Here is a 13725-nt window from a genome sequence, read left to right as displayed (position 1 = left end):
TGGGTCTTGAGCTGAGCTTTAAAAATGTCTACAGAGGCTGCCTGACGAAGGCACAGTGGGAGCTTGTTCCATGCCGACGGCCCGTAGAAGAAAAAGCTGCTTCCCCGTATTTTTTAGTTGCCATTTTTTTAGGCAAAGCGAGCAGGCCAGCAGTGGAAGACCTTAGGGGCCGGTTTGGGACATATTTAGGGAGGCAGTCATGTAGGTAGGAAGGTGCGAGACCGCATTGAGAGCTTTATAGACAAGTAAAATAATTTTAAAATCAATCCTAAAAACAACAGGAAGCCAGTGCAGTGATGCCAAAACTGGAGTAATATGTTCTCTCTCTCTTTATGGCTGTTGGTAGAGTCATTCCACAATTTGAATTTGGTATAGGGATTCACACTGTGTGAATCCCTATACCGTCTTTCAAATCTGCTTAAAAGAACTACAGGTGTCTGTATAATAGAATGATATTGAACTGCAGAGTGCAGAGAATCTACTAGAAATGCCTGTGATGATCCACTTCTGAGATTGATCCATTGCTCATGCCTTCAGTCTGTCTGTAGGGGCAGAGCCATATGGTAAGACAGTTGAGTTACGACATTGAGGGGGCAGAAAAGAGCCTGGTCACGTGGTTCATGTACTCGCGCGAGCCCATTGCATAGAGTTATAAGGCCCATTGACTCCAATGCATTCCGTAAACTTCCGGGTTGTCCTCTTGGTTCAGCTCTTGGTCATAGAGTTATTATTATAACTCTATGCTCTTGGTGGTTCAGCTTCCTTGGTCTCAACTGCGCATGTTTCCTTCTTCCATGGAGCAACATGGCGTCGCCCGTACGGTCTTCGCGACTCGTCCTCTTTAGACAGTCCTTGTGTGTAGGGAAGCCACCGTCCTGAATGGAGAGTGAGAGGAGACTTCTGCGTATTGTGTTCCATTCCCCCCTATTTCAGGTAATTATGTGTGGGGGAAACGTTGTCCTATGGATGCATACTGTTGAATCAATGCCAGGCCTGCACTCTGGGTTGTAGCTCCGAGTCCGAGCTACAGAATGAGCGTAGGGAGAGGGCACATATGGGGCTAGGTTGTAGCCTATGTGTTTTGATGGAGAAAGGACATCATTAGTGTTTTCTCACTGTGACCACAAAATATACATATGCGCTAAGCTAGCCCTCCAAGCAGAACCCAAATGCTACTGAAGTTTCTGACATTTGTTCGACCCAGTGCATTGGGTCCTGTTCCACGTCGTCCATGCCACCTGATTAAAACATTTACTGGCTCATGTTTACATGTTAAAACGCCTCCCCGCGGCATGTGACGCCATTATTTTCCTTGAGTTATTCTGAATTCGGTAACTTTAAGTAGCTATACATCCCGGTGCGAATATCTCCTGTGGCGCGGAAGCCGTTAAGTATTTTTAATATATGTTTGCCCGATTTGGAAGCTTGGATTCTTCTTGTTTATTGACACCTCATTGTACCGCCTATCTGGCTAGCTAGTGGCGCTATAGCTATGACACAGCAGATCAGAGGCAGGGACGTAGCCTCACAAGCCAACCGCACACCGGGAGGCGGTACAATAAACGGTAAACAAACAAGAAGAAATAAAGCGACCAAATCGGTCAAACAAAGATTAAAAATACTTAACGGCTTCCGCGCCACAGGAGATATTCGCACCGGGATGTATAGCTACTTAAAGTTACCGAATTCAGAATAACTCAAGGAAAATAATGGCGTCACATGCCGCGGGTCCTATTTTAGAGAGAATCTCCACATCCGCATTTAGGAATTTCCATACGAAAATACACTAGCGAGCAGGGACCCAACGTAAAACTAAACAAAATATCAAAAAAGTTTTACGTAGGGTCCCGAAAGGGGCTAGCGCTAAGCTAACGTAGAAACAGCTAGATCTTGTATGAGACGACACGAAACGGTAACAAGAATACTCGCCGCATTTACCCTTTTTGCCGAGTTATCTTGACAACTCGCCAAAACGTGTAGAAAAACTCGCCAGAATGTTAAGAAGAATCGCCGCGGGACGACTCTTCTTCACATTCTGGCGAGTTTTTCTACACTATTTGGGGCACTTTCAGCAGCTGCAAGTTTCTGAATGTTCTCAGAGCCTGCATCTCCGCATGCTGGGGGTGGCTGATCTACCCACAACGTGCGCTCACGAACACATTAAGAATAAATCAGGCATCTCGTTAGTTAGCCTATTCTGTACTGTTGTAGTAGGCTAGCTATTCATTCAGTTTCTCAGTCGATCTGAGCTGACAGGTTTCTTCTGAGAAACTGAATGAATAGCTAGCCTACTACAACAGTATGAATAGGCTATATACGTACACTACACTCCTTGCTTTCCCCTTCATGACAGCAGCAAGACAGTGCTTGCATGCGAGGCGCACGCATGGCTCGCAATCATAGCTGCCTGGGAGAAATGCGAGGCCCTGTGCTTTAATAATTAATTTGTTAATATCCAAAAATATTTTATTTTATTATTTTATTATTATTGATCGCGTCTGTGTCTGTGACATTGCGCAGCAGTGAGAGAGAGAGAGAGAGAGAGAGAGAGAGAGAGAGAGAGAGAGAGAGAGAGAGAGAGAGAGAGAGAGAGAGAGAGAGAGAGAGAGAGAGAGAGAGAGAGAGAGAGAGAGAGAGAGAGAGAGAGAGAGAGAGAGAGAGAGAGAGAGAGAGAGAGAGAGAGAGAGAGAGAGAGAGAGAGAGAGAGAGAGAGAGAGAGAGAGAGAGAGAGAGAGAGAGAGAGAGAGAGAGAGAGAGAGAGATGCTGCGTGTTAAAATAGGCTACTACTCATCTTTGTGTTCTGTTTCACTAATCACCTTATTGCTGAGTGATCGCACACAGGGAAAAGCAACAAGAAGGGGTTTAGAATCGAAACAGTCCGTTGTGGAGAAAAGGAAGTCCACACATATGCAATCACACAGAGTGATTAGCCTACTAATGAGTGACAGGTCTTGCCACTTTTGTAGCCCTGGCTAAAACGAAATTGCGATGTGCTGAGTGCACGGGCCGCAGCAGCATGGGTTGCGCAGCTCGCGCTGCCACAAACTTCTCTTTACATCAGAGAAAAAAAGAAAAAGAAGAAAGCGACCGGCGACTTCTTCAGAAGCGTGCATGATCATCATGCAGTAGCTAGATGCGCTCTCCAGTGGCGAGATTACTTCCCCTTTCGGCGACTCTTCGTCACTTTCCGGGTCGAGTTCTCAGACAGAACTCGACCCGGAAAGTGACGAAGAGTCGCCGAAAGGGGAAGTAATCCCGCCAAAGATGAAGAAGACTCGGCGGGTCGAGTCTTCCGGTATTCCACGAAACTATAGCGTTGACTGACCCCCCATTGTAACAATGGAATGCGGAAGTGCTCATTCTATCTCAATGGGATAGTTCCAATGTTTGGAACCTTAATTGGCCCATAGCATTCCGCTTTACGGCGAGATCAAAGCATACTAGATTACTCTGCGTAGCACAAGCCATGTCGGCAGGCTTCACGTCGCTTTTTGTAATGACATCACGTAAGTCACAGAAAATGGGTTACGATAAAAAAGGAGGATCTGATTGATTGATTGAAATATTTATTAACAGTTTGCAGAATTACAGTACATTTCAAGCACAAACTCAATACAAAGACTGTTAACTGTGAGGATTTCATCATAAAGGAGGTAAAAAGGGCAATTAAACGTATATAGTGAGACAATATTAACGGAGTCTGAGATGTTAGATGTTAGTATGCACAACTATAAAATAACTGGTGCACAGTTATAATTACTATTACCCTAAGTGTTGCACTCATATTTCATGGCTACATTTATGTTGCCACATTAAAGCCACATTGCAAATTATTGGTGAAATATGCTAATGTGTGAAAAGAAGACAAGAAATAGAAAACATTTAAATGAGAGTTTATTATGTTGTGTGTTTTTATAAGCTACCTGGGCATGATGGCATTGAATAAAGATTACATTCTATAGGACATTATTATAAGTATTAATTAATTAACCTATAGTGCATTTTTCCATATCGTTATCATTTGGTTATATGAAACAGAAATGAGACACACCCCTTACCTTCTGTATGGACATGTTCAACCTCAACATTAGACCCTTTCGGGACCCTCGGTTACCTTTTCTGAATTTTGCCCTAGACCAGAGGCTCCTCAACCACCGGTAGGCACGTGGACACGTGCCACTTTTACGCAAGATGGGAATTCCAAGTTTTCCCGTCGTATAAAAATCCATTTGAAAACACTGAGAAAAGAGAGAGAACAAACACCAGACCTGATGGCCGTTGCACGTAGAGTGCGACACTCAATCACCCATTGGAATGCAAATGCTTGCCTTTCAGGCTGCCTTTATATCCTACTCGTCTCTTTGAAAACGCTTCTGATTGTGCGGGGGGTGGCGGGGGCGGACGGACGACGGGGACGATGACACACAACGGCGGTGAAAAGTTGACTCGTCCGTTCACTGACTGATTTATAAACGGCTTCGAGTCAGTGTTACTTCCATGTTGCGTAGCACTGTCCAATCCTTGGTATCTTCCGTTCATGTATGCTCTGCGGGCAGCAGAAGCTGTAGGCTATTTTGTCACGATCGCGCTAATGAAACCAAACACTACACGGTGACAGTATAGCTTTTGGTACAATGACGCGCGTAAATCTGTTGTATGCATCTTTGAAACATCTCACCAAGTTAGGGACACCCCACCACCCCCCACAGAGTCTACGTCACTGACTGAATGGTAGATTGGCATTTGCCACAAAGCCTTTAACACGAGCAAAGACAAGGTAAAAGTGACCCGAAGGCCCTGGGTAACACTAAAACACGAAGACCCTAGGTGGGTTAAGGCTCATTCATAGTCTGGATTTTCGGTGGTGAGGTGACCACCGCTCTGGTAGTGAGGTGACCACCGGAGCTGAAATAACGTTGAGCGGTGGTGAGTAAAAACAGAGGGAAGGGCTGGGGTGGTGGCGGTGGTTTGCTCTTCACCGCGGCTCGTGACGTCATGTTGTTCGGTGGTCACCTAACTACCGAAAATCCAGACTATGAATGAGCCTTGAATCTCTTATCCCTACTTTAACTTGGTTGACTTTTTCTGGTGAGCACCTGGTTGTCTTGTTCTCTCTATAATGTGTGTGTGTGTGTGTGTGTGTGTGTGTGTGTGTGTGTGTGTGTGTGTGTGTGTGTGTGTGTGTGTGTGTGTGTGTGTGTGTGTGTGTGTGTGTGTGTGTGTGTGTGTGTGTGTGTGTGTGTGTGTGTGTGTGTGTGTGTGTGTGTGTGTGTGTGTGTGTGTGTGTGTGTGTGTGTGTGTGTGTGTGTGTGTGTGTGTGTGTGTGTGTGTGTGTGTGCGCGCGTGCGTGTGCGCGTGCGCGTGCGCGTGTGTGTGTGCGCAAAGCAGATGTCTACCAGTGATGAGCATCTATCAAGTCACAGCATGTTGACTCAGCAGCCCTGAGTCCAGACCTGAGCTCTGCTGCCCTCTGGAGGACAGACCATGCAATGGCTCCTCCCACCTTCAACTGGGAGGACAACAACCACACTGATACAGACAGTGAGTCTCTCTCTCTCTCCATTTTGCACCACATGCTTACAAGCACCACACTGCCGACCGCTGGGAAACTTTGCACGCACACTCCCATTGCGCCAAGGAAGAACATCCACCACAATTGTTTTTAAATCGGCGTGTTACAGCGCCACCATGAGCTAGATGTTCTTTATGAAACGAGTTTAAATAAAGAAATTCATTAATTCTTACAGTAAATTCTTACTGCAAGATGATATTACATCCAACAATCAGTGGTAGAGGCGGGCGCCTTTCTACAGAAACCTGTTTAGGACAAAACACTCAACAAATAAGCGTTTAGCTGGAAAGGGTGGTACGGCCACGACCTTCCAACTGTCTCCTCCATCTACACCACACGCACCAAGCTTAGGATGCAGAGGGTGATTGCTAACCCCTCCCACCCTGCCAGCTCTCTCTTTGTACCCCTGCAAGAGGTAAGAGACTTTGGTCTCTAAAGTGCAATACCTCACGCTTAAGAAATAGCACTTATCCCGAGTCTGTTCGCCACCTAAACTCTGACCCTCTTCACTTGCACTTTACAGCGTGATGCTGGTTTGTAAAAATGATGAACTAGTCTGCGATGAATTGTTATTTATTTAACATGAATTGTAACGTTTTTTCATTCTTGCACTTTACAGCGTGAAGCTGGTTGTAAAAACTATGAACTAGTCTGCGATTAATTGTTATTTATTTAACATGAATTGTAACGTTTTTTCTTTCTTATCTATTGGTCCCTCTCATATGATGTTTGTACTTTGTAGCTTTTTCTACTGTATGAATATGTGATGTTTGTCTGTATGTCTGTTTTTAGAGCACTGAAACAAATTCCAATTAACTCTGTTGACAAATATCACTTATGTTTTTGTTTTGTTGTGATAATCCTCCCTACTATAGAGTGTGCTGACCATATAAGGAGTTCCTCCCTGTCAACAGTTAACCCCTGGGGGTCAAAGAACCTTAGGTTTCGTTTTCGGCTAGGTGACCCAGCCTTCATCCAATAAGGATAGAGGGGGGCCTTCCACCAATCATGATCGAGTGGGGGCAGGCTTTTGTGTATGTGCTGTTGGCCTGTCGCGTGTCCCCCACTGTAGTGCATGCATGTGCACATCTTGTTATCGGGGCGGACCGGGGGGTTTTCAAAATCACCCAAATCACTGAATGCTCCTTTAAGACTACAATAAGAGAACATCTGTCTTTATATTGCGTCCTGCTTCCTACATAATGTAATTGAATGCGCTTGACATTTTGTATGAAGCACATTCTGCTGACGTTATGTTCTCTCTCTTGGGGTGGGATTGGCTCAGGTCTTAGAGTGGCCGTTAGAGCAGCCGGATGGGAACCTTGGGGTTCCCAGTTCGATCCTGGGCTCCCCCAGAGTTAAGCGTTTTTCATAGTCTGGATATTCGGTGGCGAGGTGACCACCAAACTACAACATGACTTCACTGAGCCGCGGTGAAGAGCAAACCACCACCACCGCCCCAGCCCTTCTCTCCGCTCAAAGTTATTTCTGCTCCGGTGGTCACCTCGCCACTGAAAATCCAGACTATGAATGAGCCTTAAGTGTCTTTGAGCAAGCCTCTTTGAACCCCTAATTGCTCCCGATGTGCAGGTTGGTGCCTTGCGTGTTTCCCTCCGCCATCGGTGTAAGAATGTAAAGCGCTATAGATAAATGTGCCATATAAATGCACAATTTACCATTTCTCTCCATGTTCTAGATCTCCAAATCCTTCCTGGTGTGTGTAAAGAGGAGTCTTCCCCTGATCGCCAGGAGAGCAGCAGCAGTAGTCTGGTGAAACTAGAACCTGCACAGATTAAAGAAGGACAGGAGGAGAGCAGCTCCAGTCTGATCCAGGTGAAAATAGAACCTCCACAGATTAAACATGAACCTGAGGAGAACAGCTCAAGTCTGATCCAGGTGAAAATAGAACCTCCACAGATTAAAGAAGGAAAGGAGGAGAGCAGCTCCAGACTGGTCCAGGTGAAAATAGAACCTCCACAGATTAAAGAAGAACAGGAGGAGAGCAGCGCCAGTCTGATCCAGGTGAAAATAGAACCTCCACAGATTAAACATGAACCTGAGGAGAATAGCTCCAGACTGGTCCAGGTGAAAATAGAAACTCCACAGATTGAGTCAGAAGTACTTCTAGGACCAGAGGACGCTGCAGGATTATCGTTGACATTACTAGCAGTGAAAAGTGAAGATGACGATGAAAGCAGTAAGACAGAGCCTCTAGCCAGCACCTCAACTGAACACATGGAAACACACGCTGATATAGAGGACTGTGGAACATCACAACCAACTAGTGATGAGCAGCTCTTGTGTTTACACGGTTCTTATACTTATAACAGTGATGACTGGGAAACCACGGATGATGAGTCCGTTTTGGACACACTGAAATCATGCAACACAGAACCTGTGGAAGGACACAAACTGTCTTATAGCAACCTGTCCCAGAACCTGAAATCATTTAAACAAAAGCCATACATGAGAGGTAGTACAGAGTGTGGTATAGTCTGTGGTGGCATGAGTGTTCTGGCAGAACACGTGGTTATTCATACAGGCGAAAAGCCATTTGTTTGTACAGTTTGTAACAAAAGCTTTACACAAAATGATTACCTGAAGTCACACATGAGGATTCATACAGGAGAAAAGCCCTTTGTATGTACAGTTTGTAACGAAGGCTTTACACACAAATATTGTCTGAATGCACACATGATGATTCATTCTGGCAAAACGCCCTTTGTTTGTACAGTTTGTAACAAAAGCTTTAGACTAAATCAAGATATGCAAACACACATGAGGATTCATACCGGAGAAAAGCCCTTTGTATGTACAGTTTGTAACAAAGGCTTTACACACAAATGTTGTCTGAATGCACACATGATGATTCATTCTGGCAAAACGCCCTTTGTTTGTACAGTTTGTAACAAAAGCTTTAGACTAAATCAAAATATGCAAACACACATGAGGATTCATACCGGAGAAAAGCCCTTTGTATGTACAGTTTGTAACAAAAGCTTTAGGCTACAATCAAATAAAAAATCCCACATGATGATTCATACAGGAGAAAAGCCTTTTGTATGTACAGTTTGTAACAAAAGCTTTAGACAAATTGGTCATCTGAAAAAACATGTGAGAATGCATACAAAAAAAGCGAAATAACTTAAACTAAAAACAAATTAAAAATATATATTTTTTTGTTTACTGAAAAAATAAAAACTAGAATAATAAAATGATTTAAAATAAAAACAATAACTGAAACTGTGTTTACAAAGCAAAACAAACTAAAACTACTATAAGTATTCCTCCAGGTCACCAGGTCAGGTCATGGCCATATGCAGAGACTCGAGAGCAATCTTTTGCACGGCAGATTCGCGACACAGTTGTAGGTAACAATGTGAAAATCTGCCTCATGGTCGCGCTATAACAGACCGTTCTGGAAGATTTGTACAGATTAGCTGTACACACTGTGACACTAAACACAGATGGAAGGACGGACGTGCAAAACTTGTCTTTGGCCTGTTGGAAACAACAAACTGAAATTATAGACACAATTCCCTTAAGGCTCATTCATAGTCTGGATTTTCGGTGGTGAGGTGACCATCGCTCCGGTGGTGAGCTGACCACCGGAGCTGAAATAATGTTGAGCGGTGGTGAGTAAAAACAGAGAGAAGGGCTCGGGCGGTGGTGATGGTTTGCTCTTCACCGCGGCTTGTGACGTCATGTTGTAGTTCGGTGGTCACCTCACCACCGGAAATCCAGACTATGAATAACGCTTTAGTCTTCGTTAATTTAAAAGGTTTAGGGATGTTATGCATGTATTGATTTGAAATATAAAGAACCAAAACTATAAACTAACTAAAAACTAATTGTAACTAAATTAATTTGGGGAAACAATATTCAAAATGAACTATTATAACCTTGCATGGAAGTTGGCTGACAGCAGAGCAGATGCCAGGGAGTTTCACCCTATCGATTAACTTCATTTAATCGATATGACCGACTGGTTTATGAACTGATGAACTGGCTTGTTATGCCTTATGATTTATTCATTCAACTGAACCGTGGCATTACGGATATTCTCCACAGGACCACAGAGAATATCCGCCCTTTATTTCCCTCTCCTCCCTTGCTCTGTTTGACTTTTGAATGTATTTGCCTTCCATTTATGGATGGGAGCATTAATGTAGGAAAAATGCCTTATGCGCAAGACATTATTATTATCATTATTTTCATACGTGCACAATGCTTTGTTTAATCCTTTTTAGCTTGTTTTGTTTTTTGTTTAGGCTTATTCAAAAGTGAATTTAATTTGAATTAAGTACTGTCCAACTCCTTTCGACTCCAGATGGGTTTTATGATTCTAGTTTATATATATATATATATATATATATATATATATATATATATATATATATTAATGCTGGGCCGTTATCGGCGTTAACGTGCTGCGTTAACGCGAGAATATTATCGCGCGTCAAAAAGATTATCGCCATTAATCTATTCTCAAAGTTGGGTCTGGGAGCTGGGTCTGCATTGACTGCATAAAGCGAGCAAACCAGGAATTTCGCTTTGATAGTTTTACCTGGCGGAATTACTCTGTGGGAGGGAGAAGTCCTAACCTAACAGGGACAAGGTGAAATAAATTACTCTGAGAGCGGGGTCCTAACCTAACCGGACACGGGTGAAATTAATGAACAGTGCGGCGTGCCACATCAAACGTCAGCATGCAGGACTCTGTGAACCCGGGTTTGCTTCAGGGGAAATTTCTTTACAAGAAGCTTCCCAATGGAAACCTCGGTGCAATTCGCAGTAAATAAAGGCACGTTATGAGTATAATTTTATCACAATAGATTTCACTGTGTTGTAGGCTAGGTTTATGAATGGAACACATTGATAAAGGTCCCCCCTGCTGCGTTTCCAATTGCTACGGATGACAGTGTGAAGGCAAACCGCAGCAAATTAAATATGTAAGAATCTCCACCCATACGCATGAGTCTACCGAAGTATTAGGTGAGAATGTGACCTAATATGGCTCCGGGGAAAAGTGTTCGTCAAACTACTGACTGTAAACAGTTCTTCATCACCTCTAGGTTTACAGTTTAATTAATGTCATATCCCAGAAAAGGGGGTTGTTCTTGCACCCACTGTTTCAAATTGCCTGTATGGTAACGTGTTTATGGTTATTCGTGTTTAACTGAATAAACAATGTATAACACACGTACATCGTATTGAACATTATTATTATATTTTCATTACCAATTATGATAGGGCTCCTGGTCTAATGGGCCACGTGGCCCGTTCAAGGATTTATTTCTGGTCATTATTTAGGTAGCGCACACATATTTTCAATGCTTTCGGCAGAGTTCAAATGAGCCATTTTAATCTAGATTAATCTAGATTAACTCCAGAATTGCAGTGAGATTAATCTAGATTAAAAAAAAATCTATGCCCACCACTAATATATATATATATATATATATATATTTAATATATTGAGAGATATATATATATATATATATATATTTTTTTTTTTATTATATTTTTTCTAGTTTTTTGTTGTACTGACAACGTTGGCTCTAATGATTGACTTGATTATTTATATGCCATTTAGTCCTATATTATGTCCTAGTTTGGTGGTCTATTTCCCCCTCTTCCTTTTTGTGCTTTACATGCTAATTTCTCATGATGGTGTGTGTTGGTCTGGCTCTAGGAGTGGGTGTAACCAAATGTACCCTTGTGGCCTGTTTGCTTATACAGTGCGCTCAGAGTTACAAATTGATAAATTAGCATACTTTAGTGTGCAGAGTACATTGTATGTCTATTTTGATTAATGATAATAAAAACAACTGTCCAAACTCTATTCTAACTCTATTTATTGATCCATCCTCTTTCTGGAGTGCAGGATTTAGTTTGTTAATATTGTATATTTTTTAGCATATGTGACAGTGGTTTGATATACAAGGGGGACATGGTCATTTTTCAGTTCTTTACATATTATGAAACTGCACACTGTAACCTTTCATGTGAGAGTGTGTGTGTTTTGCTTGTGATTCATTGGGTGTGACTTGTCTCGTTGGCAAATCTAACAGGATCACGTTTTCGACGATATGACGGACGCCGTGGTGTCAGATCTTCTCCATGTGATAAGAAACCTGGTCAGACTGTGTCTCCACTGGCAAAGACACTTCACCTGCTTTTAAATACGTTCAATAAATTATTAATGTATTCTTTGAAAAGCATGATTATGAATATTCATTTGCAAAGCCTTGACTTGAGGATACAATAGACCCCTTTCCCAGCAGCCATGTTCACATGTCACAGCTGGGTCAACACGGGTGTAATATTTAGTGTGTATTTTCTATTTAATGTGATAAAAATTTAAAAAGCATGTAGCCTACATTTTACTACAAAAAAATATGAATTGACTATTTTTAAAAGCGTGTACTGCAGTACTTTAACTCAAGTACTCATTCGACTGACCGTTCAGTTGTAGTTGATTAATATGTTACCAAGAGTCTACTGTCTACTGTACTGTGTAGCCTACGACTCAAGTGTTATCATACCAAAACCTTCCTGCGAGTGTCACTGTGGGGCCTTTTTGCCATTCATCCATTTCTCCCAGTCTTCATAAAAATAAATATGAATTTATAATAGGCCTATGGTACACAATACTTAATTATAGCCTAGTGTTCTGGTACTTTCCACAATACCTGGCTTGTGTGGCGAATATCGAAGTGATGATGTAGCATTATTTTTGTTCATGTTTTATGTTTATTTGGCTTTCAGGAAGAGCACAGGTTTTTTCAAAAAAAATAAGTAGTGTAAAATGACTTGTGTCTTTTACTTATAATGGATCTCGTGTCCACTAGATCTCGTGTCCACCCTAACATTTTAGTCTAGTTTTTATGTGTTGACAACATTGACATATTTCGTCATAGTTTTAGTCATCATGGCTTTGTTTATATTTAGTTTTTATGTAGTTCTTGTCAGGGAAAAAAGGTAGTCGACGAACATTTTTCGTCATAGTAGGCTATTAGTCGACAAAAACAACACTGCACACAGGGCAATAATATCAGCCAAACAGTGCATATAGTGCAGTGTACTCAAAGGTGCATGGATGCCACTTTTATTGTGCTTATGTCCTCATGTGGCCTTTATTCCAAATGGTGTTCAGATTAAATTCTGAATGCAGTTTTCAACTTTCACCTCATGTAGGCTACATTGATCTCAGATCGAGCCAGCTGACAAGGCTACATATGGGCGTAATAAGATACGAGATAAGACTCCGCACTAAAGCAGTGCAGCAGTTAAAAAGGTAGGGCAACTTGACAAGGGAAAAAAATAACTGCAGATACAGAATGACAGAGAGACATTCAAAGCATCACAGACAAAAATTAAAGTATGTGTGTATGTAATATTTGCGGGCGAGCCATCTAGCCAATTCTTATCTATGCTGTGAGGTTGTTATTATTATTGTCTCCACCAGGCCGAAGGCATGGGGAGAGAGTATGTTTTGTTATTATTGTCTCCACCAGGCCGAAGGCATGGGGAGTATATTCGGTATACACTATCTCCATAGTCATGTGATGAACACGGATCTGCACCATTTCCCATCTTCCATCCTGATTAAGATTGGCTTCCAAAGCTCACATGATTGGTCGATTTCTGGAAAACACATTGTTTATGTTAGTCGCACAGATTTCGTCCAAATCTCATGCAAATCGATACACACGATCTCTGTAGTCATGTGATCAAGACGAGTCTGTTGGATTTCTCAGATTCTACACTGATTGGCTCATTTTGGCCCATTTTGTAGAAAATTGTCCTGCTCATCCAGAATTATATCCTCAGAGATGCTATGAGTGATCCGGATCTGCATTTCCTCAACAAAATGAAGAAAATTGTTGCAAAAACTAAAACATACATGTTTTATTACTCCTACACATTTTGCCAAACATCACACACAGTCCTATCCTCCTGGTGGAGACCTGTGCCCAGAAAGGGCACTTTTTCTAGTTATATCTGTGGTCCAGGGACCTGCAGGGGTCCTGTGGGTCCCCAACAATATTAGTTGTAGAAGCAACACATCTTCTCTTATACAGGTGTAACATGTCTATGTTCATGTTCCAGGGGAGGTCACTGATGGGGCTAGTCTAGTGGTGTGAAC

General features: G+C 42.3%; 2 protein-coding genes across 2 annotated transcripts in view; one reads left to right on the top strand and one right to left on the bottom strand.

Annotated features, from left to right (window-relative positions):
* Positions 1-13725, bottom strand: part of LOC310869948 (hydroxyacylglutathione hydrolase, mitochondrial-like) — a 477037-nt gene that overhangs the window by 304641 nt on the left and 158671 nt on the right. The gene's annotated exons all lie outside the window — the stretch shown is intronic.
* On the top strand, positions 827-8243 carry LOC310869949 (uncharacterized protein). The gene is made up of 4 exons (XM_083780942.1): positions 827-933; positions 5390-5542; positions 7270-8049; positions 8084-8243. The coding sequence occupies exons 2-4, from the start codon at positions 5491-5493 to the stop codon at positions 8173-8175; spliced, it is 924 nt and encodes a 307-aa protein (XP_083637068.1). The 5' UTR covers positions 827-933; positions 5390-5490; the 3' UTR covers positions 8176-8243.

Source organism: Protomyctophum parallelum (assembly GCF_964188405.1).
Source record: "Protomyctophum parallelum genome assembly, chromosome: 13".
Classification (NCBI taxonomy): Eukaryota; Metazoa; Chordata; class Actinopteri; order Myctophiformes; family Myctophidae; genus Protomyctophum; species Protomyctophum parallelum.
This window is presented reverse-complemented; position numbering and strand designations above follow the sequence as displayed.